A 27,724-nucleotide genomic window follows, 5' to 3' on the forward strand; every position below is an offset into this window, starting at 1 on the left:
AAACATCTTTATCCATTCTAAACATTTCATGACATCGATCATCATGCCCATTCATAATGCCTTGTACCCATAAATTTCCTGTCTGCTCACTAGTTCTGCATGGTTGTTTAAACAAGTACATTTCACAATAATGACCAACCAATGCACCTACTGCTTCATATTGTGTTAATTCCTCATTAATTATGGTTGAATGGTCATCTTCATTTGGCTGTGAATCGTTATTCCAATTCCATAAAGTATCTTCATTCCACGGTGAATCATCGTTCCAATTAGCCATTTCTGGAATTAACCCTGTAATTATGGTAAAAACAAAATGTAAGCATTATAAGAATTACACTAAACAAAGTGTAAATAATTTTCATACTGCAAACAGAAAAACCAAACGCATAGATGACAAGTAGAAATTAGCGTAAATATATTACATAATGATTAATAAAGTTCCTACAACATGCCACATCAGTTTAGGTTAAAACAGCAGGTAGTTCAGGTTAACAAGTGCAATAACAATAGTTAAACAGCTAAGTCCTAAACTAAATCCTATTCTGCAGGTCACTTCCATGTGTCTGGGTCTTGTGCTGCCGGTATCAACCACCTCAACAACTTGCTTCTATCATGCATAAGCCCCAAATAGGCTCGCCTAGCCCACCTCAACCGCGTAAGCATCTTGGCACATGCATAATATAGTTGATTGTCATCATTAAGCTCCTCAACGGTAGTCAGGTGTGCCAAAACCTTATCAACTATTTGGGGATCTTCGACCAATGCTGCTGCTCGCTTGTCAGAAGCAGCTGCTATGACACTCAGGCTGTCAGAGATTAATGTAGTTGCAGCAACTTTCTTCTTCTTCTTTGCATCTGATGTCTCACCCCTCTTTCTCTTTCCATAGCTTCCTGAGCCACTTGGTCCAGTACTTGCGGGGGTGTTTATGTTGCAAGCAGCGAAGTCATTTGTGAAGGCACTGGCTGTTGGGTCCACACCAAAGTTTTCATCCTCACTATCCCCTGACCCTTCTTGTTGGTCTAGCCCGACTCTATAAACATCCTCCTCTTCTGTGTCAGGCTGTGGAGCAAACGCTGGCTGAGGCTGTGAGGCTGATGGTGCGTACGCATACTCTCCCGAAGCCACAACATCTTTGAATATTCTCATCAGATCTGATGCAAACATCAGCCCCTGATGTCTAAATTTCTTGAAATTAGGGTCCACCTACATGAACATAATTAGGCATAATTAAGCACTGTTCCTTCTGATATTCAAAATTAAAACTCAACTAACACAAATAATTACCAGTATTTTTCGTTGCCACCACTCATCAGAGGCCAACACCCTATTTGTGGCTGCATCATAACCAATGCCAGTCTCCCCAGACATCAGTTTTTCCCACAACTTCCAATCTTTTCTCAATACATCGAATCTGTTCTTCAGTTGCTTCCTGTCATACATTTTCCCGCTCCTTTCCCGAAAATTCTTTTCAATTTTCAACCAACCAGGTCTTGTAAACGATGTTCCTTGTCTTTCTTTGTGCACTATTTGCTCGGCACAAACATCGATTAGAATTTTTGTCGTGTAATGATCCCATGTCGCTTTTCCCTTGTCATTATCCATTTCTCTACGCCCTTTGATCGAGATAAGAGCAACTAAATCAACCAAAGCCCTAAATATGTAATAATGAAAGCCGTATTATATAACACATACATTGTAACCAAACAAACATATATCACCAAGTAACACATTTTAATTGCATAAGCTGTTTAGTTTTCTTATTCAAAATTTTTTAAAATTATAAATATATAATCACATTGTCAATGTCCACTATTTTCCAGTGGTAATTGATTGTGAACATTTTGAAATTAAATTTTCAATATATCATATAAATTGAACCTAAACTACATTACATTGATTAATTTTTATCCTAATTTAACTATGTAGGAGTAAAATAAAAACCAAACTAAGAATGATGAACAAGATTATTTACAAAAATAAGTTATATTTATCATAATTAACTAATTTACCTAACTTTTTTAATATAATTAAATTAGTTAAATAAATATCATATTAGAGAGAAGTAAGAGAATATAACAGGAGAAAGAATAACATTAAATTTATTTTGATTGAGACTTCCCCAAATTAATTCCAAATGATTTTTAAGTAATTATCCACATAGTCCTTAATTTCTTTGTATAGTACAAATTAATGTCTTATTACTTTGCTCTATCAACTCCGTTAATTAGCTTTATCAAATGAACCATCCGGACACACATATATACACATATATACACCATGTTACCACCTCATTCTCTTCTACCTTACCCTCATAGAGATCAAATCCTATAACCAAAAAAATCAAGAGACCGAAGCTAAGGACATGCAAAACAACAACCATTGTAATTCCGAAAATTACAATTCCAGAGGTCCATATCTCGCCATTAACAACGTATATACGCAACAATTTCTTGAATCCTATAACCATAAAAATCAAGAGAATCCTATACGCCGTTTCCTTGAACCATTAATCGTTGTTTCAGCATTGCAAAACAGAGGAAGAAAATCGATATGCAAGTACAAATTTTATGCTACATTCGGTCCCTGTTTCGGTGTCACAACCAGTCGGTCCTCAACATCCAGCAATCATTAACAAATCCGAACTAACACACGATAGGAAATTCTTGAACCATTAATCATTGTTTCAGCCTTGGAAAACAGAGGAAGAAAATCGATATGCAAGTAGAAATTTCATGCTACATTCGGTCCCTGTTTCGGTGTCACAACCAGTCCCTCCTCAACATGCAGCAATCATGAACAAATCCGAATTCAAGCAAGATAGGAAATTCAAGGACGACAGGAAATTCAGGGAGGACAACAAATTGAAGGAGGACCGGGGATCAAACCAGAAAAGTGACATAACCGGCCAACCTGCAGTAGATCCAAGCTGCCAGAGGTAGATCCAACGGTATATTGCACTGGGAAGCCAAGATCTCCACGCACGGCTCAAACGCAGAGGCAGACGCCGGCGACGTCGGTTGCAGACGGTGAGAGCAGCTCCGACTTGTGATGAACGAACGGCATCCACCAAGCCACGGACACCTCACCCCAATAGCTGACCTCGCGATGATGATCGGATGGAGCTCACGGTCACCAGCGACGACCTTCTCAGACGCGACCACCGACGGACGTTCTCGAGCCGAGCAGAGACGGAAGCAAGCTGGGAGCTCGGGTAAAAGGAAAAGAGAGTCACGAGTTAGGGAATAAAGGAAGGCAGATGTGAAGACAAAAAAATAAAGGTAGAGTGTCAGAACGGTCATAAGCTGAATTCTCAGGGGCCAGAAGCTGGTAGGCACGAGCTTATGCCAATCGTGCGTTCAGGGGCTTTAAAAAATGATAAGCCCAATTGCCAAATTGCTCTGCCAAACGGGTCAAATTTTCCACCAAGCTTATAAGTGCTTATAAGCCACGTTTGGGCCAGCAAACGCTGACCCAAACAGGCACCATATTTTCCATGTCAACGGTGAATTGAACCTAGAGCCAACGAGGAGCCACAAAGGAAAAAGAGGCTTGTTGGGCGGAAGTTGTTTCAGGGTTATGTGGATATTGTTATCGACTCATGATTATTGGTTCAAATTTCGAACTGGAGTTAATTTCATCCAATTACTTTACCTTGGACCTTGTCATCCGAGTCAATGTCCTTATCCCTAAAGTCGTCGTGTTAGTTAAAATATACTGTGTTCCCTCTCCCCACCGCATCACGTGAGGGCCACAGCAGCAGAAGATCTGCGTATTCATCACTTTCCATGTCTTCCTTGTAAGGCAAATCGCTAATGGCCTCGTTATATTCTCTGCGCTTTTCGGCTTCTAAGCCATGTCCTCGGCCGGCGCCTCCGCGAAGTTTGCGTCCATTTTCCCGCCAAAAGCTTTTCACTTCAGCCCGGGCAGCTACGTCAGGATCTCAGCAACCATTGCTGAATTCTTCTTTCATCGATGGAGTCCATCCTTTTAATCTCTCTTTGTCATCCGTCCCCTCTAGAGCTAGACCTCTTAGTGCAGTTTTTGTTATCAGAGCCAATTTCATTGCCCCTCTGATTTCTCCTGAAGATCAATGGGGCACCTGGACGGCTCTATTCGCTGCTGGTGCTTTTGGCATCTGGTAAATTTTTCAGATACCTAATCACTATTCTCTCATTTCGATTTTTAAATTTGTGCAGAGAATTTCTGTAATGCTCTCAGAAATTTGTTTGCTTTTCTTTGTCTTTAATTGAAGGTCGGAAAGGACCAAGATTGGTAGCACATTGAGTGGTTCTCTGGTGAGCATTTTAGTAGGGCTTGCAGCGAGTAATTTCGGAATTATTGCCAGTGAAGCTTCAGCATATAAGATTGTTATGGGTTTTCTGCTCCCAATAGCCGTTCCGTTGTTGTTATTTAGGGCTGACTTGCGCCGCGTGATTAAGTCAACTGGGACACTTCTCTTGGCTTTCTTACTGGGTTCAGGTAATACCTGTTCATATTGGCTTTCTTGCCTTATATGCATTTTTTTTGTTACATACGGCGCACCTGATATATCTTTGTGGTTTATATATCATGTTCTGTCCTGTACCCAAGTCTGCATACTAGTATTGGAGTATGTGTAACTCATTAGCAGTTCCTTTATGCTTCTAGAATATATTCTAAGACAAGAAAAATTGCGCATAAACCCAAATATTCTATATGTACGGGGAATATGGTAGATTGCTTATCGTGTTTGCGTTGCAATCATGTATCAACAACATGCGATGAATCTTAAACAACAAAGTGGAACTTTTGGCCGAACATAAACTGAGAGAAATCCTGAACACTTTTCCACAGCGTAATTCTTGCTTTCATGGGATATTCTTCGCAATTGTTGTCTCGGTTAAGGGAAATGATAAGATAAATTTGCATCTTGGATCTTATATTTGGTTATGGTTTCACGTTGAACATAAAATAATGTTTTGAATGGAGAACACATGAAATAGCAATTACTGAATTTAGTACCCTTTTGGAATAGCTTATAAGTAGTTTTTGAATCGTGATTTATGGAATATGAGGTAAGTATATAAGGGGAGTTTCGTTTTGGCTTATGTGAAATGTGCTTACAAGTGTTTTTGAATGCTATCTCAAACAGGCCCTTAATTGTCTTGCTATGCCTTTTAGGTTAGCTGCCGACTTGCTGCTTGTTTGCTACCAATTTAGACTAGGTGGTCAATTGCATAGGCGTGATTATATATGGGAGATATAGAATTGATTTTATACCGACCTATGGCTCCCTTGAACCTGTGAACTGAGTGCACCTTTTCTACTTCCAATTCTACTGAATGAAACCATATTGTTGCTTTGCTTCAAATTAATACATGGGAAATTAGGTCATTTTGACTTGCTCTGACTTATGTGTGTACCGACTGGCTTGACAACAACATTTGCCTCATTTCAAGGCAATCAGGTTAGGATGGAAAATGAAATTTCTGTTTACAGGAAGCATGTAAATGTATTTTTTAAGATTTAAATTAGACCTAACGAAGAGTTGGCAATCAAGAGGTTGGTTATTAATGTCTAAGTTGTCTGTTGGTTGCTCTCAGTAATAAAAGATGGTATGGAGGAACAAAAGCTTCAAAATAGTCTGACAATAAAGAGAGAGGCTAGCAGCTGCTGCTGTAGCTATTCTATTGCTTTACGAATACGTGCACTGTTGTGAAATCTTTCTTCCTTAGCTGTGTCCAAACTCTTATGGATATCTATGGTTTCCTAATATTTAACCAGATAACTACCATCATCTAGATGGTTAATGAAGATACTTTCTCCTTTTCATTTATTGGCTTGCTTATTGAGCTTGAAGCTTCTATCCTCCTGTTTGACTAAAGATGATGGAGATCTCATGCACACGCAAGTTTTGCTCATGCTTGGTGCTGTTTTGTAGCTATACTCTTCCATGAATCTGTTGAGCTTTTTAGTGCTGAATTGGACTATTGTTGAGTAAATCAGTGAAGTGAAACTTTGTCATATCTTGGCTGCTGTTTGAATTTTAATTATGATTATTGACGTACTGTCATATAGGAACCATATTAGGACGTGAATTATGTGAAGTTTGGGTATGGTTCTTGGCTTGACTGGTGTTGCTCAGCGTTGTAATTAGAGGGATTTTCAGTGCTGGTGTGGATTTGTTAGTGTAGGTTTTTTAGTCCTGCTATTTGGGTAAATGCTGGTTTTGAAATAGGGATAATGATGATATTTAATTGTGGCTATCTTATGGTAAAGAAAACAAGGTTTGCTGACCTAAGCGAGTGAATCCGAAAGTTTGATTAAACTGAAGTTCTGGGTTGTCCATAGGAATCCTAGTGGGTCTAACTTGTGATCTGGGGCGATTAAGGCTGTGATTTCTGTGATGTTCTAATTCACTAAAATTTGCTTGGATCAAAATTGTTAAGAGCCTGTAAACAGCACCTTGGGCATCACTTCTTACACAACAAAGGGTCAAATAGGGAAGTTTTGGAAATTAGTTCGTTGAGAGGCGAAATGGTAGAATTTTGATATCAAATTTGGCAAGCTGTAATACCTCATACAGAGGACCTTGCAAACCAGAAAGGGAGGGAATCCAGTTAGGATAAGATCACATGATGACCTCCCAAATTTCATGTCAAAACCCGGCCATGGAAAACATAAAATTTTGCTGACGTGTTTCCTGATTGTAATTGAAGAATATCTTCCACGATCCTATGAGATCTCTCCTCCCTTATATGTATCGTCCTTCAGGATAAATAAAATATATTCATTCAGCACAACTTCTTTCAATTTTAATTAATTTTACTGTGTTCAAAATTGCTGATAACATCATAATGATTTATATAGTTGGTAATGACATTATTTCTGTGTGTGCATGGCAACCCTATATTTATAGAGAGCAAGAAACTTAGTTGGATTGTCGTTAAGGCTCAAAAGTGTTTGGGACGGTTAAAAAGGATAACTTCCATCATGTAAGCCAATCCTTAGAATAGGATATTATGTGGGAAATTGTGGGTATTGAGTTAGATTGACAAGAGCACAGGGCCATTGTGTTTGATAATGGCCACATCGAAGTTATATATCTTTTGCATATATTATTTAATGGGGAAAATGTCAATTATGTTCCTCGCAAAGAAATTTGTTTTTTGTTACTAGCTATTTTCTCTTCTCCTAACTTTTTTTCTCATCCAAACATAGGGTTAGTGTCTTTGTGATCGTTGCTGAACAGTGTAAGGCCTTCAAAATCTAAAATTAGCACTAACAGTAAAGAATTCTCGGATAACAATGTTACGAAAGCTGGATTGCCCGTTAGAGAGTAACTGTTTATTGATTTACAGGTTGTTGAAACAATTGTAATCAAATAATACATTCTTAATTTATAGTTATTATATCAAATAAAAATTATAAAAAAAATGTACAAAAGTTAAAATGAAAAAGTAATGTAATGCAATTGAAGCAAGACAAAAAGCGTAAGTAATGTAACTAAAAACCAACATATTTTTTACATAATTATTGATATATAATAAATTGTTTGTCAAGAACAAACTAATAATAATAAATTAGAAAAGCTAAATTAAGTATTAAAGAAAAATCAAAATATACTTGAAAAATATAATTAACATAGGGTTAAGATGCAATTTCGACAATAAAGTTTACTTTAAGGGGCACTGGACATCATAAAGGTTATTTGGGTGTAAAAATATATATAAAATTGTCAATAAGTTTTAGGGTGTATTTTTAATAACGAAGTTTATATCAAGGAACATTGGGCATAATAAAGCTTATCTAGGTGTAAAAATATACATGAACTTTTTAAAAGAGGGAAAAAAATAACAAAATCTATCAATTTCCATAAACGTTCGTTAATTTTATTCTTAGGTCTCACAAAATATCACGTTTTCTCTTTACTCATTCCTACTTCGTCCTCTCCTTAATATAATAGACTAATTTGAGAAAACTGAAAAAGTAAAACAGTTACTTAATTATAATAGATGTTATATGATTTCTTTGAAATATTTATACGCATCATTAGATTATATATTAATTTATAAGCCAATCAAATTAATTTGGAGAAAAATGATAAATATAATATTTTAAAGTAATTTATTTAATTTCTTTAATTTTCTCAAATTAGTTAATTATATCTTATATTAAGGACTAGAAGTAGTTTTTAGGTGCAAGCAATGAAACTCATATCGTAAAAAAGAAAGATGTTATTCTTGGCTAAATATATATAAAAGACTTAGAGGTTGAGAAAATGACAAGATAAAGAGAGAGGTGTGTGTATTGAGTATGATAAGAGAAAAGATGTGTGGAGTTGGGAGTGGGAATGGATGGAGAAAAATGTAACAATTAGTGGGACCTAAAAGAATAAAGTTAACAGATATTTACGAGAATTGATGAATTTTGTTATTTTTTAACAGATATTTATGGGCATTGATGAATTTTGTTATTATTATGATTTTTTTTAAAGAAAGTCCATGTATTTTTTTTTGCATCCAAGTAAATTTTATGGTGCCCAGTGTGAAACATCCCTCCTTAAATATCCTCTAGTATGTATTCGGAAGTGTTATAGTTAGGCGAATTATGAAACAAACCCATAGATTAAAAATTTAAATGTTAATTCGTGAGATACTGTTTATTGGTTAATTCCAGTTTTTCGGTTTAACTTTGAAAAATCATAACTAATTATAGAAAAATCATATTGAGGTGGTTCAAAATTCTATTTGAAGTTTTTTTAATTCCTATAGAAACAAAAATGTAAAACTGGACTTAACCTTTGCCAATTTGTACAATTTATTGCGTAAATTTTGTTGTTCATTTGGTAAAAACAGTACTTATCAGTTTCTTTGCCTTAACTTTGAGCATTCATAATTTTTAGCACACATATCCATTTTAAGTGACCTATCACTTGTTTTAAACCTTAGAATGTGCTCTAGTTGCTCACCAAATTCATGGGTAGATTCGTTCATTTGCCTTCCTTCTACTCTGTTACCATTTCGTAGCTCATTTAGGTAGAACTTGTTCCTCTAACTTGTATTAATAATTCATAATTAATTCTTTCTATATATAATTTCCATCCATGCACTAACTATTCCCAAACATCATCATAGCCATTTATACATGCTGTCATTGTTATTTAATATCACATAACATTAGTAGCATGTTCATAACATATAGTGGCATGTAAAATACATAATGTAACAGGACACATTTCCTAATTCTTTTTCTCTTTTTCTTGCTTCCACTTCATGATTTCTTCTCCCATACTCTTTGCACCTATTATGGTTGGTTAAGAGAGGGTGAGAATCGGGAGAATTTCAGTAGCGAATATTATTGTTTATGCATGCAAAATAAATGCAAGTGTATGATATATTTTCAAACCATTCATGCTCAATGTCTCATATTAACATGCATGGTCATGAAAAATATCGAAGAAACAGAGCATTATATTTCCAATTGTATCTCATATCACTATCAAACAACATACTGCACATTAACACACAAGCATACATATCAAGTATATAAGAAAAGTAAATTTATTACCTTGTGCCTTTAAATTCCTTCTTGTTTTCTTTGACTCTTTTTTACTACCAACCTTGAGATTACTTGTCCAACTTTTGCTATTCTTCTTTCTTGATGTCTCATGGCCCTAAATGCATCAATATATTATTGCTATTTATTCGTTAAAGTCATGATAACTAATAATATCAATATTTTGTTCTCTTTGGACTATATTAACTTTTAACTTTTGAGCTTCATTTTTAACCTTTCTAAAATTAATTTCACATGTTATTTCCACATAATTTTGTATGTAGAATCCGTTTTTAGGCTCAAAATAATTAGAATCTAACTCTTTTTCCTAAAATCAGCTTTGGCCGAACACATAGGGTTTTAGGGTAAAAATTTCATTTTCAATTCTAATGCTTCTAAATTTGCTTTCTCACCTTTACCCCACACAATCTTTCATTCTAAACACTTTGAAAGCATCAAAATCATTAAAATCTAACCCTATCTTAAGTTTTAAGTCTGGCTGAAATTCACCCAAAGTTAAGGGGAGGTTGAATTTCTTACAAACTCATTACAAAACTACTTGATCAAGCTTGTTTCTACCTCTTGATCATTAAGCTAACATAAATCCATTCTTTTCCTAACTAGAACAGGTTTAAACGGCAAGCTCAACAATGGTTTTCGTCCTCTTAAACTCAACAAAATCCAAAGACAAACTCAACAACAATAAGGGTAACAAAAACTACATCAAAGACCATAATTATATATTGTTTTGGAGCTTGAACTTATATTGAACTTTATGAGCTTCTTTTTCTTCCTTTTCCCTTGAAAAATTTCGTGCTCCCCTTTTGTCTCTCCTCTTGGTCAAAATCTTTGCATAAATAGGGGGGAAGGGGTATTTATAATAAGCAAGTTTAAATTTTGGCCCTTGATCTTGTGTATATGTGGCTAAATCATAGCTATTCATTTGATCTTTCCTTATGACCTTGCCATGTGTCTTATCTCTTATCTTTCGTTTTAATCAAGCCAAGTGTCCAAGCTTTTAGATTGCTTACTCCTTATGACATCACATATCATGTAAAACCCTTAACCTTAAAACGTTATAACTCGTCATAAGACCACTACTATGGTAGAAAAAGAAAGATGTTACAACAACTACCATAGTAGAAAGAAATTGCGTAATTTTAGAAAAATTAACATTTAAAACTTGGTTCCCTCTCAAACGCAGTTGCATGCAACTATCATCATTCCATCGCAATCACTGGGCCTCCAAGCCTCCGGCTCGGGTAACAAAAGACAACAAAATTAGCCCATCCAAATGGTTTCCAACCATGTAAATCCAAGTTCCATAATCAGTAAAAAGGGGCCTCCGGCCCAATTAAAATAAGAAGAAGATACACTTCCTCCAGTTTACAAATAAACCGGGCAATCAAAAATAGTTTAAAAGGACCCTAAACGTGGCAATATACAACTAGCCATACATCAACAAAGGCTAGAGGCCTAAAGCTAACCAAGCTCAAGCCTCTGCGTCTCTTCCCGAAGGCGCACGCCTAGAACCTTCACCTGAAAATATTGTAAACCACGGGGTGAGACAGAGTCCCAGTAACCAACCTTTCCAATACTAGGTACTACTAAATAGGTGCTCGTGAGGTGTCAAGTGGGGCAGTTCACAAATCATATATATATATATTGATAGCCACAACAATTCATGCAAGTGCAATGATGCAATCCCATCAATCAAATCCCTCACTTTGGGAGATTTTCAGGAGCCGAACCCGGCCTATCCCTCACTATGGGGGATGTAAGGAGCCATAAAAGGCCTATCCCTCACTCTGGGGGACGTAGGGAGCCAAAAGGCCTATCCCTCACTATGGGGGACGTACTAAGCCAACCATCATGCATTAATGGAGGCCTTACCACGTGGTAGTAACAGACAAGACTCTCACCAATTCCCAATTAATGCATCATGCTCAAATCATAAGCAAAGAGTAACAATCATTTCACAATTAATCTCATTCAGTGGCATATCTTTCACAATTCAAGATTCATTCATCATAAGTCAAAACCCCACAAGACGGTTTTCCCTTTTTATATACAACATATAGTTTGAACACAATTACTATTTGGAGCACAAAACACAAATCTACTCACAATACCACAGAAGCAAGTACTAAGGATTGAAAGTGGTTACCTCTCGCCTGAGCAAGGAATAACAATCAACAATGTGGCCCCGTGCACCACCAAGACTCACAACCGGTCTACACAAGCACACAAACATACAACCAACATATATTAGCTTTCAAACTAATAATGTGGCCAAAACAACACTTGGGGACACAAAATTCCTATCTTCCATCAAAACTCTACCCAACTCAAAGGGTATAACTATCAAAACAACACTCCAAAGTCCTCAAAGTCTATTAAAACATCAAGTCTCCTTCCAAGCATCAATTAGAGTTCAAACCTCAAGGACTCACTATAGGAATTCAACCTCCAACATCTCATTTGAGCAATTAAGGTTCCAACAACAAATCTAAACCGATTAAACATCCAATTTAACCCTCCTTAACATAACCCAATTCACAAAACTCAAAATCAATCTCTACATTATCATCCTCAATCCCAAATCATCCAATTCCATAAACCCTAGCTCCAAAAATTCAAGATTCTTTAAATCCAAGGAAACTACACCGATTAAACACTTAAACTAACCCAATGCAATCAATTAAACTCAAAACAATCGGTCAAAAACCTCAGTTCCAACACAACCTAGAAAATCCTAGGGTTTCACCATAATTCCTTATAGATTCCAAGAAATCCCAAGAAAGGAAGAAGATTAGAGGTTAAAATCACTTACTTGAGGTAATGGATCCTTAGAAATGCCTTTCCCAAGCCTCAACAACGAAACCCTAGTAGAGCTCCTCTCTCCTCCTCAGATTTTCTTATTTTTCGCACGCTGACTGCTCTCGCGAATATATAGATTCGCGACCTTTCGCCGCGGCGAACTCCATCTTCGTCGCGGCGAACTAATCCCGAGAGGAATTAGTCGCTTGAAAACCTGACTTCGCCGCGGCGAAAGCTTCCCGAGAGGAAACTCTCGCTCGCCTAGAAAACATTCGCCGCAGCATACCCCTACCTTTGCCGCGGCGAAACCTTCCCGAAAGAGAAGCCTCGCTCACCTGAACAACTTCGCTGCGGCGTCCCCTAGACTTCGCCGCGGCCAAACCTTCCCGAGAAGACACCCCCCTCTGAAACTCCCGGTGCGCCGCGGCGAACATACCCTGAGAGGGGTACGTTCACCTATTCCTCCAACAAACCTCAAATCCAACCCAAACACCAAGATCAAGATTAAATCACTAATCTATCCTCAAAATCAACCCAAAAGAGGCCATTAAAACCCGATAAAACTCAGGATGTTACATATTACATCATCAATCCACGTATCTTCCATCCAATCATACACATAATTTCTTGCCTGTCCCTTCATAATTTTGATATTAAAATAAAGAGAAAATTAATAGAAAATTCGTTCAAATTACAGCCCTTAGGGATTCCTCCACCTATCTTGCCATTCTGTACCGTATTGGGTACTTTTTCGGATCCTAACTTACCACACACTACTAGGATATGTTCTGGTACCATTTTTTCATCTCAAATAAATACACATATGGCGCCATCTCAAAAGAATATAGAAGAAAATAATTAGTTTTATTGACTGGTTACTTAGCTTTACTAAGTCATGCAGTAGAATTTTGCTGTATTGGGTAGACAGAGGACTGTCTAAAACGTATCCATACCACGTTTTGATTTTTCTATTATCTATAAATATTTCCTGGTAACTCAGCACGCTGACTCGAAGGTGTCATAATTGCGTCATAAATGCACTTGGCGACTCAGCACGCTGACATAGCACCATAATAAATGTGCTCTTATCTCTGTCTCCTATTTAGGAGACAAATTATTTAATATTTGATTAGAGCACTTCATTCAATCTAGAACTCCAAAAATTCAGCTGTTCATACCATAAAATTTTTTAAATTATGAAGAAAATCTGTGATTTTTCTTAGACCGTAATTCAATCCGTGAGTATTTATTTTTGAATTTCCCGTAAAATACCCTTATATGGCATAACTAACTTTTAAATATTATTAAAGCCATTTTGCTGGCCTTTTGGAGATGAGACTAATGATATAGGGGGTGTTTGGATAACCTCAAACCATGGTTTGGAGAATAGCTTCTAGAGAATAGATTTTGAAAGAATAGCTTTTCTGAAAAAGTGATTCTGATAAAGTGAGAGTGTTTGGATAGTTATTGTCAGAAGTGTGTTTTTATATGTAAAAATTACTAAAAAGGATATAAGTTTAAATGATAATTACATATAAGATATATTTCATAATATATGTTTATTTGAAGTAAATAAAAAATATTAATAAAAAAAGTAATACGTATATATATTAATAAAATAAATAAATAATTTTTTTGCAAAATAATTTAATAAAATAATTAAATATGTATATATATTAATAAATAATATATATTAATAAAATAATTAAAATTAAAACGTATATATATTAATGAAATAATTAAATATGTTTTTCGTAAAATAATTTATTTTGCCAACAAAGACATATGATTTTTTCTTAAAGATTTTAAAGATGAAGAAATCCCATAATTTTTTTTTGACAGAATTAAAGAACCACACAAAAAAATTTCATATCAATTGTCTTCATAATAGAGGTTGCAACAAAATATATTTGTCCAAGTACTTTTTTTTTGCAACAACACATTATATTATCTAAAAAGAAAAGAGGAAATAAAAAGGACATGACTGTTCTCGTATATAGTGAACAATTTGATCTCTAATTGAGTCACGAAGTCGAGCCATGTGAGATGAAGATTCTATTGATGAAGGTATATGTGAAGATCCAAGTCCATCATCATTATTATTTTCTTCTGCATAAGAACCTTCTTATTCAAACTGAATGAAACCAGGATCAGAAATGGATGTTGATCTAATGAAGTTATGTATGGCCATCGTTGCACAAACAATTTGAACCTGTGTTGGAAAGTCATAGCTCGGCATGTTTCCTAAAATTGCAAACTTACTCTTCCAAACTCCAAAAGTTCTTTCAATAGTGCTCCGTAGACTTGAGTGCAAATAATTGAACGCCTCATTGTCATTTTCAAATGCAGATGACCTTCGAAAATCAGGGAGATGGTAGCGTTCACGTCTGTAGGGACCAAGATATCCCATGGGTGTCGGATAGCCAGCATCGACCAAATAATATTTGCCTACATGAAATATATGATTGGTGTTAATAAACTTTGTCTTCTAACAGTTAAACATAAATAAATTGTAGCAATTTAAAATATACCTTGAGGCGGATGGGGAAAATTCATGGAAGGAGTTGTGAGGGCGTGGTCAAATATACGAGCATCATGCGCACTACCTTCCCATCCGGCCAATACAAAAGTGAAGCACATGTCCCAATCACAAACCGCCATTACATTTTGCGTCACTCTTCCTTTTCGGTTAATAAATTTTGTTTGCTCAGTTGCATCAACAATGCATGAAATATGTGTTCCATCAATTGCTCCAATAGCATGTTTGAAAAAAGGCCAGTATCGACCACCGGGCCATATTTTTGTATGCAAATGTTGAAATGTTGGATCTTTTGGTTTGATATTGGACATAGCAAGTCTACAGCATGCCAATAAGACATTATGAAAATGTCTACTAATTGTCTCCCCTGAATGTTGGAATCTTTCTTGCTGTATCCTACTACTAAGCGCATGGCCAACGGTATTTAAAAATATTGCAACCATTTCATGTATCCCAACATTTCTAGTTTCCCTTAGACCGTGTTGTTGCAATTCTGTGCAAAGACTAAAGAACACTTCCCTTTCCATCCTAAACATGTTATAACAACGGGTGGAATGGCCTTGTAAAACATCCCTTACCCATGCCTTGCCTGTATAAATGCTTGTATGCTGGGGCTCTTTACACAAATGAAGAGAAGCGTATCCACCAACCGCTACTGCAACTTGATTAACCCGTTTGTTCCGTCGTTTTCGATACTTTTCCGCAATTTTAATTTCATCAGCCATTTTTTGTCTTGTCCTGTGCACATAGACATAAAATTTAGAAACCCTGATATGAAATTACTAAACATTTAACAAGAAAATAAGTTCTTTAATTCCTACAGAAATTTGGAAGTCACATAATACAATAGTGCTGGTTACATAATTCCTAAAAATATACACAAATTATCACAGTCATCTTCTAAGCAACACAAAAAGTAGTCAAATACTATAATAAGCAACACAAATGAAGTCTCAATCCTTGGTTGCATGCTTCAAGAAGATCAGGAGTTTTTCCCTCTTGTTCTTCAGAGCCACATACATCTCCCTTGCAGCTGGCTTGTCCATGAGGAGTGTTGTGCACCGGCCAAACAGATTAGGATCATCAGTAACTTCATCAACTTCATTAAGGTGCTCCATGACTCCGGCAATTGACGTCTCATAAGCACGTGCTTCTTCTTCTAGCTTCCTAGCACATGCTTCTGAAATCTCTTCATGTTCACGCTGAGAGTCATTTTCATTTGCTTGAGCTATCCTGCTTAGTGCATCTGCTATTTTCATAGTGGTAGTGGGTTTCTTCTTCATGGATTCACCTTTTTTTCTAACCCCTAATGAGCTACTAGGTCGACTGCCACCTGTGCTTCTACCCCCACGAATGGTTTCCTGTCTCATCCCAGTGTTGCCTCCACTTCCTCCACTATTGTCATTGAATGTGACCGAATTAAACTCCCCGCTTATGCCAGTTGGTACTCCTAAAAGTTCATCACTATCTTCAGACCCTTCTTCCATATCATCTTCAGGAACTCCTTCGCTTGGAAGTGTCATGGAAGAAGGTGCCCATGACTGTGGTCCAGTTGCAGCTACAGACCCAAAGAGTTGAGTCAATTCAGCCCGAAACTGAAGCCCTCTTTCTCTAAATTTCTCGTAGCCAGGAACTTCCTGCGCATTCAACACCAAAAATATAATACATTATACAAAAAACATTAACATGTGAGAAAATACAAGCTAAAATAAAGTTAAACCATTACCACTATTTTCTTCTCCCACCAATCATCAGGGGCACTAACAGTATTCCTTTCGGCATCCCATCCCAAACCTGTCTCACGGAGCAGCCTATCCCATAACTGCCACTCCTTTCACAGAGTATCATATTTGTTTTTCAATTGAATTCTCGTATAGACTCTTCCAGTCTTTGCAGTGAAGCTGTCCACAATACTTGTCCAAGCAGGTTTTGTCAAGCTAGTTCCTTTTCTTCCCCCTTTTTCAACTTCTTCAATGCACAGGTCAATAAAAACCTTTATGGTTCTTATATCCCATGAAGCTTTGCCAGTTTGTTTACTCATTATACTATAGAACAATTACAACACTTTAGTCATCACAAGTTCAACCCAAAAAGCATGCCATTCAGTCCAAGAGATATGATATAACAAGTATAGTATTTAACAAGTTTGAGCATGAGGGGCATCATCAAGGCTCGTTTGACTTCAACCAAAGGATCATACTCAACCAAATGTGTTATACTGTTATGTAAACCATAGAAGCAGGAAAATCCATACAAGCAGGAATCCATATGCTACAATGAAAGCAAGACTGAAAATATGACTTTATTTAGCATGTTTGCTTTTCGAGACATTGTGGGTCATTTAACATCATCAAGAAATAAACACAGCTGAAAACCAAACACTGCCACAGGGTAACAATCCTAGATATTTCATTTCTTGTAGTACTAGCTTTTATTTCAGAATAAGTGAAAATAAATAGTCCAGCTAGTAACGAAATAGAGATCAAAATGTCAAATAATCAGGAAAGTTTGCCATCATATTTATAATACTAATAAGCCGCCCCCAACACCAGTCCGGTCCCATTTTGTTCTTTTTTTTTCGTGTTTTCCATGAGGCATCTTCTTCACGCCTTTGAGCTGGACACCGGAAAAAATCAAACAGGACACAGTCGAACGGAAAAAAAAAAAAAAAAGGACACCGACGGTAATGGGTAATCGAACTCCACCCAGAAATCAATCAGATAAATGAACGCGTCATCTTCATTGCATCAGATCAGAAATGAAGGGGAGAAGTTACCTGACCGGACGAAATGCACACCGCAGCTATCAGAAATGGAAGAATGGATCAGGCAACCTAGCACGAGATCTTCTGTTGCCAAACCGATAAACACCTCACCAAGGCCGAAATTCACGAGCTGACAACGATCTCACCTGTGGCCAGAAGTTCGGTTGAAATTTCAGCAGCGACGACGGCAAAGGAATGGGATCCGATAGATATGGTTTTTTTCTTCGGGTAAAATATATGTTTCTTACCGGTAAGTATGCCTCGCTCATGGAAGACACGCCGACTGGACGAACTGAAAAACGCAGCTATCAGAAATGGACGAATCGATCAGCCAACCCAGCACGGGATCTTGTGTTGCCAAGCCGATGAACACCTCACCAGGGCCGAAATTCACGAGCTCAACACAATCTCACCTGTGTCCAAAGTTCGGTCAAAGGCGACGGCAAAGGAATGGGAGAAGAGGCAGAGTATTTCGGTGCTATCTCACCTGTGGCCAGAAGCTCGGTCGAAGGCGACGGGTGGAATAGGAGAAGAGGCAGAAGTATTTCGGTGCTATCTTGGAAAGGCGACGGCAAAGGAATGGGAGAAGAGGCAGAGTAATTTCTCACCGTTGGAGCTTCTAACAGGACCAATTATTACTCCACCCAATTAGTGTTCAATCCCAGAAGCTACAATTTTTTGCTTCACTGGAAACCTTGGTTTTGCTGGCCAAAAACAAGGTTTTGACTGAAACCTTGGTTTTAAAAAAAAATGGGGTGTTTGGCAATCAGCTTTTCTAAACCAAGGTTTGGGGCCCAGAAGCACTTTTGCCCCATTTGCCAAACACCCCCATAATTTTTTGTAACCTCAACTTATGAATCCTCATTTATACTTACTTTTCTTAGGCCTCCTCATGGCTCAAATAATTAAATTTGACTGTATACCTCAAAATAAGTAAAAATCTTTAAAATTCATTTAAAGTCAATTCAAGGGCATTTTTGTAATTTTTCTTCACATACAGGTCTTAGCATGCATTTGATATTTTTTGGGATTTTTCTAGAATTTTTGGGCATAATTTTCATATTTGTCCTTTCCAGCCCGAAGTTTTGTAAAATTGCGATTTTATCCTTGGTTTAGCTTAACTCTATAATTCATCTCATTGAGGCCTCTAACATAACTTTTGGCTTACATCTATCTCTATTTCTTATTCTTGAGCCTTGAGACTTTATCCGAGTCTTTAACTTCCTCTTTTCTCAGTCCCAGAAACTTTTACTTTGTAGTTTGGTTTCTAAGAATCTTTCTATCCTTTCAGAGAACTTTTGGAACTCCTGCCATAACGGGTCTGGTAGCCTATCCATTTTAGACTAATTTTAGTACTTCTAGGCTCAAAAGTTAGGATGTTACACAATACCTTTTGATGTAAATTTTGTTGTTAAAAATGCACATTAAAACTGACTTCATAGGTTCCACTAATAGTAAATTAACGGATGTTAACAGAGTTGTGCCAAATGTCCCTTTTTGACAATTTCATGTATATTTTTGAACCCAAATAAACTTTATTGTGCTCAGTGCCCCTTGAGATAAACTTTGTTGCTAAAATTACATCTTAATCCTTAAAATAATTGCCTAGGTGACGTGCAATGAAGAAGGGCTAGGATATTGCTTCTTCTCCATTCTACTTTAGATAAAAAATGATGGCATCTTATTTTTCCCCGGGGACTACGCTCCTCCATGGTATGATCTCTCAACCTCTTTGGCAATAAGCTACAGTGCTTCAGAGGTAGTTCCCAGCAGGGTACTCTGGCCATCAGTTGCTATACAAACTGAACTTTCTCCTTTGAGTTTTCTATGTTTGCTAGTTTTCATATTTTTTTAATTGGTTTTAGCAGTTTTTATCTGGATATCAGCTATGCTGGTTCACCTTATTCTTTAGACCAAATGAGGCACTGTTTTACTGGTTTTGTAGGTTGAATTGATTGGTCTACTCCAGTTTTCAAAATTATACACTTTGTTAGTTCTTACTTTTACAGTCAGTAAGTACAATAAAATAGGAAATCACCATTGCTACTCTCTTTAGCAAATTCTTCAACTCTATGAACTTAATGCTGTTTTATCCCATGTAAAAAAATTCTTCCCATTTGGCTTGTGTATCTTATTAAGTACTTAATACTTTTAAACCTTCTGGCTAGCTATTCTATCTGAATGCCTTGAAGTGGTAAGAAGATTATCTTGTTTGTTGTTCCTCAGCAGCTTTCCAGCAAAACAATTTTGGGAGAATTGCTACGAAGTCTCAAAGAAATATACTTGCTATAAAGTCCCAGTTATAACAAGGCAGCCTATAATAACAAGTTCCAGTACAGAAAATAACAACTTCTTACTTGTCATTAAGACTTTTTCGTAGTCATTTACTTTTCTTGGGAACTCAGTAATTCTCCCCATAATTTTATCTTTAGAGTCTCCTTCAATTTCCTACACTTTTTGATTTATCAAAAGCTGTATCTTTTTTTGTTGGTCAGTTTTAAACATGGGTCCAACTTTGGAACCAATTAAAAACAAAATCGTTTCTCAGGGAAATGTTTGAAAATTACTCTTACAGTTATAACCATTACAAAGTGGAACAACTTGTCACATGTATATATACTTTTTTGGTTCTTGTATCATTTCAGATTCCATTGATATTTTTATTCTTCATTGACAGTTGCAACAACAGTTGGAACAGCGATAGCATATGTGCTGGTTCCAATGCGATCACTTGGTCAGGATAGTTGGAAGATAGCAGCTGCACTCATGGGCAGACATATTGGTGGAGGTCATTTCGTTATCTTGTAAATAGTGGTTTCTAATCTTCAACCCAAATGTGGTTTGGTATAGCTTCACTGATGATGAATAGTTTCCCTTGTTCAGCTGTCAACTATGTTGCCATATCTAATGCACTTGAAGTATCTCCTTCAGTTCTAACTGCTGGGTTAGCTGCAGATAATGTCATCTGTGCATTATATTTTTCAACATTGTTTGCCCTAGCCTCTAAAGTGCCTCAAGAGGCTTCATCGTCCGGAAATGGTAACGTCTCTTCCTTCTTGTTTACAAGTGAAGAATTCTTTGTTGGAGCATTCTAATACAGGAAATAACTTGTAAGCGTGTTAGGCACACTTTGAAGTGAAACTGATTTGTCTCATTCTTGCATAACATTTCATGATTGGTTTTTGTTTCTTATATTTTATAGATTGGGTGATAGGAACTAGAACAGAATAGCTCAAAATACTGAATCTGAATAATATTAATCCGTTCCTCCTTCTCAATGAGACAAGGAAGAAGTTACAACCGAAGATACAACAGTGTCTCACAAAATAATCCGTAGACCTAGCATTCGAGAGGCTAGCACTCTCCTCACCAGAACACTATTCAAAATATGACCTAAGAGCCTCCCAGGGACAAACCAACGACTATATGCTCAACAAAGTTGGTCAACACAGTCTCCCAAAATACCCTAATACAATTCAGGTCTATGGCACACAAAAGTATACTAGGTTACTGACACTTTCTCCAAAAAGGTAGGAATCAGAAAGTCAACTTATAAGGCATCCTGTCCATTTACTTGCATCTTCTTATGTTTTCACGAGTAGGTTTGTTTAGCATGTGTGGTCCTATCATTTCCCACCCCTAAATGTTTCACCTTGTCCTCAAGGGGAAAATTAGGAAATTGCTGAGAAATGATTGCAGCATCTTCCCATGAATTTTCAAAGTCTGGTAGGTCTTTCCACTTGATGAGCACTTCTAGTTGACCATTCGTTAATTTCCTCACCTTGCAAATGTCCTATGGTTCCACTTACAGCTCCAATTGATTGGATAGAGCTGTGGGAAAATTGGGAGTGGCCATTGCTGGTTGAACAGACTTCTTTAGGCTGGAGACGTGAAAAACCAGCTGCACCCGGGCTGTAGGAGGAAGCTCTAATCGATATGCCACTGCTCCAACCTTTTCCACAATCCTAAAAGGCCCATAAAAGCACGGGCTAAGCTTTTCATTGACCCTTTTAGCCAGGGTGTGCAATCTATAAGGCTTGATCTTGACATACACATGCTCCCCTATCTCGAACTGCACATCTGTGTTTTCTGGCTTGGTGCTGTATTTGTTCTCGAGCCTTGAGCAAGTTCTCCTAAAGAGTGGAAATAATTGCATTCCTTGCTTGAAGTTGCTCATTTACAGCATCCACTGCTGAACATTCATCGTGTAATTTGAGGAATGTCGGGGGGGTCTCTACCATACACCGCCTTAAAGGGTGTCATGTTGGCTGCACTTTGGTGTGTTGTGTTATACCAGTATTCTGCTCAAGGTAACCACTGCACCCATTGTTTGGGTTTGTCACTTGCGAAACACCTCAAATAAGTTTCCAGTCCCCTGTTGAGCACCTCTGCTTGATCGTCGGTCTTCAGATAGAAGTGAGACAAAGCTGTGTACCACCTTGCTTGAACATTTCTTTCCAAAACAGACTCACAAAGACTCTATCTTGATCAGAAACAATTGTTCTAGGGAACCCATGTAGCTTAACAACCTCATGAATGAATACTTCAGCTATGTCGTTGGCAGTAAAAGGGTGAGTGAGTGGTAGAAAGTGAGCATATTTAGTGAACTGATCAACTACCACCAGTATGGTGTCGTACCTCCTTGATTTAGGCAGCCCCGAGATGAAATCCATGCTTATATCCTCCCAAACTCCTTGAAGGGTAGGCAGTGGCTGAAGCAATCCGGCAGTTGTAAGGGCTTGATATTTGTTCCTTTGGCATACTTCACTCGGGCAACATACTGTTGACTGTCTCTTTTCATGCCTTCCCAGTACACAACACTGACTAGCCTTTTATAAGTGCGCAAGTAGCCGGAATGACCCCCCATTGGTGAATCATGATACTCCTTCATTAGTAAAGGAATCCGTGCAAAATTTTTGGCAACACTAGCTTCCCTTTATAATGTAAGCACCCTTTGATTAAGCTGTATCCTTCAACACCTTTTGTCGTTTGCAATAACTTGATGTAGGATCTGGTTAAGTTTAGGGTCGTTTTGAATTTCTTTCTCCCATTCTTCCATTTCTGCACACTGCCACAAGGAAAATCCCATCAATTCAGCAGATTCTTCTTGCCTTGAGAGAGCATTAGCTGCCCTGTTCTCCTTGCCTGGCTTGTACACAATTTCAAAATTAAATCCCAATAGCTTGGACACCCACTTCTGCTGATTCTCTTCCAAAACTCGCTGTTCCACAAGTATTTTAGGGCCTTTTGGTTGGTCTTAATCTGGAATTTCTGTCCCCATAGATAATGTCTCCATTTCTTGATTGCCATCACAATTGCCATCAACTCTCTTTCATAAACTGAACAGTGTTGGGCCCTTGTAGATAGTTTTTGGCTGTAATAAGCAATCGGTTGCCCTTTTTGCATCAAAACCGGCCCAATTCCAGTCCCCGAAGCATCGGTTTTCAGCTCAAAGGGCATTGTGAAGTCAGGCATGGCTGGCACGGGTAGACTTGTCATGGCAGATTTGAGCTTTTCAAAAGCTTTAGAGGCTTCTGTAGACCATTTGAAGGCATCTTTTTTGAGTAAGTCAGTTAAGGGGCTTGCAATCTTCCCATAATTCTTGACAAATCGGCGGTAGTACCCTGTTAACCCTAGAAATCCTCGTAAGGACTTAACATTCTCGGGTTGTGGCCACTTCATCATGCTCTCAACCTTGGTCGAATCAGCTTGCACTCCTTCCTTTGATATAATGTGCCCCAGGTATTCTATCCTTGGTTGCATAAAGCTACATTTCATGAGGTTGATTACAAGTTGATTCTCCTTCAAATAGAGAACACTTTCTCCAAATGTATCAAGTGAGTGTTGATATCACTACTATAGACAAGTTTATCGTCAAAGAATACTGACACAAGTTTACGTAAATACTCTCTAAATATATGATTCATCAAGGATTGAAAAGTAGAGGGGGCATTAGTAAGACCGAACAACATCACCTTAAACTCATAATGACCCTCGTGAGTCCAAAAAGCTGTTTTGTGTTCATCTCCTGCTTTGATGCGAATCTGGTGGTACTCGGACTTCAAATCTAGCTTTGTAAATACTGTGGAGCCTTGTAGTTCATCTAACAACTCGTCAATGGCTGGAATAGGGAATTTTTCTGGTACCATAATCTTGTTTAGAGCTTGATAATCCATACAAAACCTCCATCTTCCATCTGTCTAACCAATAACACTGGGCTAGAGTAAGGACTGGTGCTTGGTTGTATTATCCCCGCTTGCAGCATATCTCTTATCATCACCTCAATTTCATTCTTTTGGAGATGTGGGTATCTGTAGGGGTGCACATTCGGTGGCTATTCCCCTGGTTTGATCATTATCGCGTGATCTTAGGGTCTTCTCGGTGGCAACTTGTCAGAAGCATGACTCACCGCTGAATACCGTTCTAACAGGCTCTGTACTTCCTCCGGAACATTCTTATTCTCTTCCAAACTACCCTCTAAGCCGCTATATTCAATGAGAAACCCTTGCCCCTTCTTTTTTACGGCCTTAAGTAGTGATTTCAAGGAAACCTGTATGCGTGAGAGTGACGGGTCTCCCTTTAGACAGGTTCGGTTTCCTTTATTGCCAATCTTCATAGTTAGGAGGCCCCAGTTTACTTTCACCTCCCCTAAGGATTTCAACCATTCAACTCCTAATATTGCGTCCACTCCGCTCAAGGGGAACAGGTAGAATGTCTGCACCACCTCGAGCCCTTGCACATTCATCTTCACCCCCTTAGACCTCTATTTCCGCCGTAATGCATATCCATCACCCACTGTGATTGAGTATTTGGCGATCTCATCTACCTCCAGTTGGGTTCTATCTAATAACTCCTCCGTAATGAAATTATGCATGGCTCCACTGTCAATAAGGATTACAATCTCTTCCCCTGCCAACCGTCTGCGTACCTTCATAGTGTGGTTACTGCCAAAACCTGCCATGGAGTTCAGGGAAAATTTCATTCAAGTAGCCCCATTCCCTGGCAAGGAGTCTTCTTCGAACTCACCGATCTCCTCCCTCCTCGGTCTCTTCCTCCATGTCCAATATGATGACCTGTAGATTCTTGTTTCTGCAAGTATGAGTCGGTCCATACTTCTCTCCACACTTGAAGCACAATCCCAACTCCCTTCTTCGTGCAATCTCAGAGTCTGGTAGCTGCCAAGAACTGCCTCCCCTTTTAACCGAAGTACCAGTCGCTGTACTCACCACTTTTGATTCCCCTGTTTTGTTCTCGTTCTTGCTCACGCTGTCCGAGCTTGCAAGTGTCGCTGCAGAGGCAAAGCCTTGACTAATCTCCAACACGTGCATAACCCGTGAGAAGAATGGCTAACTTGAGTAACCCTTTGACCCAGTATTCGGTTTGTGGGCTCGATTGACCCTAGGGCCCACTTCATCTTCAACTATTCTCAGTTTTTCCTCCACACAGATTGCCATTTCCATTAAGTCGTTGAAGGTCATCACTTTTGCCAGCTTCAACTCGGCTCGGATTTTGGCCTTTAGGCCGTTAATAAAGGCTTTGATGAGGCACTCTTCAGATGTGTCCTTAAGTGGAGCTGATAGGTGCTCGAATTCTTCCACATACTCCACCACCGAACCTTCTTGCTTTGTCGCAAATAAGAGTTGGTATTCCCTTCCTCATTGGGAAGAATGGAAACGTTTTAGTAACTCATGCTTGAATTCGGACCAGTTTCTCACCAGATATCATGTCTTTCTCCATTGGTACCAGTTCAGAGCCTTCCCTTCCAGGCACACCACCCCTGCCGCTAACATCTCCTTCTCAGTGATGGCATTAACATTGAAGTAGCGTTCAACATGGAAAAACCACCCGATCGGATCCTCTCCAGTGAAGATTGGTAATTCTAGTTTCTGGTAATTAACTGTTTCTTTCGTTCCCTAGCCATGGCTATCTGCTTCTTCCTCTCCTTGATGCGGTCCTCCTCTGACTGACTCCTTAGCTTGCTTCTGCATTTGCTCTAATGTAGCATCTATTCTTAAAATCATTTCTTTGAGAATAGCCACCTTTCTCGACATTCTTCTCATTTCCTCTCCCAACTGTTTCACTTTTGATTGAGTTCTCTCGGCCATCATTAATCCTCAGGATCAGTTGCTCTGATGCCAAATGATAGGAACCAGAATAGAAAAGTTCAAAATATTGAATCTGAATAATATTAATCCGTTCCTCCTTCTCAATGAGACAAGGAAGAAGTTACAACCGAAAATATGACAGTGTCTCACAAATAATTCCTAGACCTAGCATTCGAGAGGCTAGCACTCTCCTCACCAAAACACTCTTCAAAATATGACCTAAGAGCCTCCCAGGGACAAACCAATGACTATATGCTCAATGAAGTTGGTCAACACAGTCCCCCAAAATGCCCTAATACAATTCAGGTCTACGGCACACAAAAGTATACTAGGTTACTGACACTTTCTCCAAAAAGGTAGGAATCAGAAAGTCAACTTATAAAACATCCTGTCCATTTACTTGCATCTTCTTATGTTTTCGCGAGTAGGTCTGTATGATTTTCGATACACATTATATTCACTTAAATTTTAGATTCATTACCTTTCAATGCTTCTATGGTACTAGATATGGCCAATGGAATTGAATAACAAGTATATCAGTCACAGTGACAGCTAACTCATCGAGTTTGGCAGATGATGCATTGAATTCAGAATCTGAGTCTGGGAACAAACTTCCGGTGCTACAAATGGCAACTGCTCTTGCTGTGGCCTTCACCATCTGCAAGACTGCTGCCTTTCTTATTCGTTATTTTGGAATCCCGGGGGGTAATCTGCCAGTTATAACTGCAATTGTTGTAATACTCGCAACTGCATTTCCAAAACCATTTGCTTTTCTTGCACCATCTGGTGAGGCTATGGCTGTCATTCTCATGCAGGTGGGTTTGTATTTAATGGTACTGCTGATTGGTTAGTGTGTCATTGACCAGCTATTCCTATGTACTAGGAAGAGGACACAAGCTAATTTTTATGCACAAAATGAAAATATATATATAAATTTTAATAAAATCTAATTTATTTAAAATGTTATAATTCTTCAGAAAAATTATGACAGGTGAGGCTGTTGGGAGCGAGGAGTAAAAATAGTAGCAAATATGATCAGAGAAAAAATGGGGCAAGTGGTGGTTATTAGTTTGTTCTGTGGACTATGGGTTAGATATGTTTTTGCTCTTGCTGGTTTTGAGTGGATCCAACATTTAGAAATAATTTAATTTGGTCTTTCATCATGAGTTTTGTTTTGCTGGCAACACAAATGTCATGTTTCCTTCCTTTTATTCTTTATGGAATGTATTGTATTGATGATTTATGAAATATCCACAGGATCGTTGTTGAAATTGACTGCATGACTTTTGGCTTGCCTGTGAGAAATAGGTATTCTTTGCGGTAATAGGTGCAAGTGGAAGCATATGGAGTGTGATCAACACAGCACCCAGTATTTTTCTGTTTGCTTTTGTTCAAATAGCAATCCATCTTGCTGTGATTCTGGGCTTGGGAAGGCTCTTTCGTTTTGACTTGAAATTGTTGCTCATTGCATCAAATGCCAACGTTGGAGGTCCTACTACTGCATGTGGAATGGCTACGGCAAAAGGTTGGACCTCTCTCATAGTCCCTGGCATTCTTGCTGGCATCTTTGGAATCGCCATTGCAACTTTTCTCGGCATTGCATTTGGTACGACTGTGCTAAAGCACATGTGAACTTGCATGCCAATCGATCAGTGTAAGATGTCCCCTCCTCTTTATTTTCCTTTACTTCATTTTTAATAGCGATACATTTAGAGCCAGAAACATTAATACCTTGTGGCCCTGAAAGGTGAAATAAGATGCATGAATAATTCAATAACTCTGAAATGTGAGGCATACTGTGAGGTTATTTTGGGATTTGCACCTTATGGAAACGGTGGCAATACAAAGGGAGGGATTGATAGAGGCAATTCTTTTGTCTTTTGTTATGCACTCCAGAAGAGTTCAATAAATAAGCAGTATCAACGTATAATAACAGCGTTTTTATAATGTGGCATATTA

The 27,724-nt window shown here is 38.0% G+C and overlaps 2 protein-coding genes across 2 annotated transcripts; one reads left to right on the forward strand and one right to left on the reverse strand.

Annotated features, from left to right (window-relative positions):
- Window positions 1–549: 549 nt before the first annotated feature.
- Window positions 550–1,602, reverse strand: LOC114756633 (uncharacterized). The gene is made up of 2 exons (XM_028945576.1): window positions 1,285–1,602; window positions 550–1,203 (listed from the first exon to the last, which is right to left on the reverse strand). Exons 1-2 carry the CDS (start codon window positions 1,600–1,602, stop codon window positions 550–552), a joined length of 972 nt encoding a protein of 323 aa, XP_028801409.1.
- Window positions 1,603–3,566: 1,964 nt separating this feature from the next.
- On the forward strand, window positions 3,567–27,724 carry LOC114756632 (uncharacterized membrane protein YjcL). The gene is made up of 6 exons (XM_028945575.1): window positions 3,567–4,138; window positions 4,253–4,479; window positions 20,338–20,448; window positions 20,544–20,699; window positions 26,339–26,580; window positions 27,074–27,724. The coding sequence occupies exons 1-6, from the start codon at window positions 3,813–3,815 to the stop codon at window positions 27,395–27,397; spliced, it is 1,386 nt and encodes a 461-aa protein (XP_028801408.1). The 5' UTR covers window positions 3,567–3,812; the 3' UTR covers window positions 27,398–27,724.

Source organism: Neltuma alba, unplaced genomic scaffold (assembly GCF_004799145.2).
Source record: "Neltuma alba isolate B1F8T4 unplaced genomic scaffold, ASM479914v2 tig00010443_pilon, whole genome shotgun sequence".
NCBI classification, from domain to species: domain Eukaryota; kingdom Viridiplantae; phylum Streptophyta; class Magnoliopsida; order Fabales; family Fabaceae; genus Neltuma; species Neltuma alba.

Bases quoted from the DNA above. Each gene is read 5' to 3' on its own strand.
- LOC114756633 (XM_028945576.1), bottom strand. From the start codon at position 1,602: ATGGATAATGACAAGGGAAAAGCGACATGGGATCATTACACGACAAAA. The intron at 1,204-1,284 runs GTAATTATTTGT...ATGTTCATGTAG, and splicing joins GGTGGCAACGAAAAATACTG to GTGGACCCTAATTTCAAGAA.
- LOC114756632 (XM_028945575.1), top strand. From the start codon at position 3,813: ATGGCCTCGTTATATTCTCTGCGCTTTTCGGCTTCTAAGCCATGTCCT. The intron at 20,449-20,543 runs GTCATTTCGTTA...TCCCTTGTTCAG, and splicing joins GGGCAGACATATTGGTGGAG to CTGTCAACTATGTTGCCATA. The intron at 20,700-26,338 runs GTAACGTCTCTT...CGAGTTTGGCAG, and splicing joins GGCTTCATCGTCCGGAAATG to ATGATGCATTGAATTCAGAA.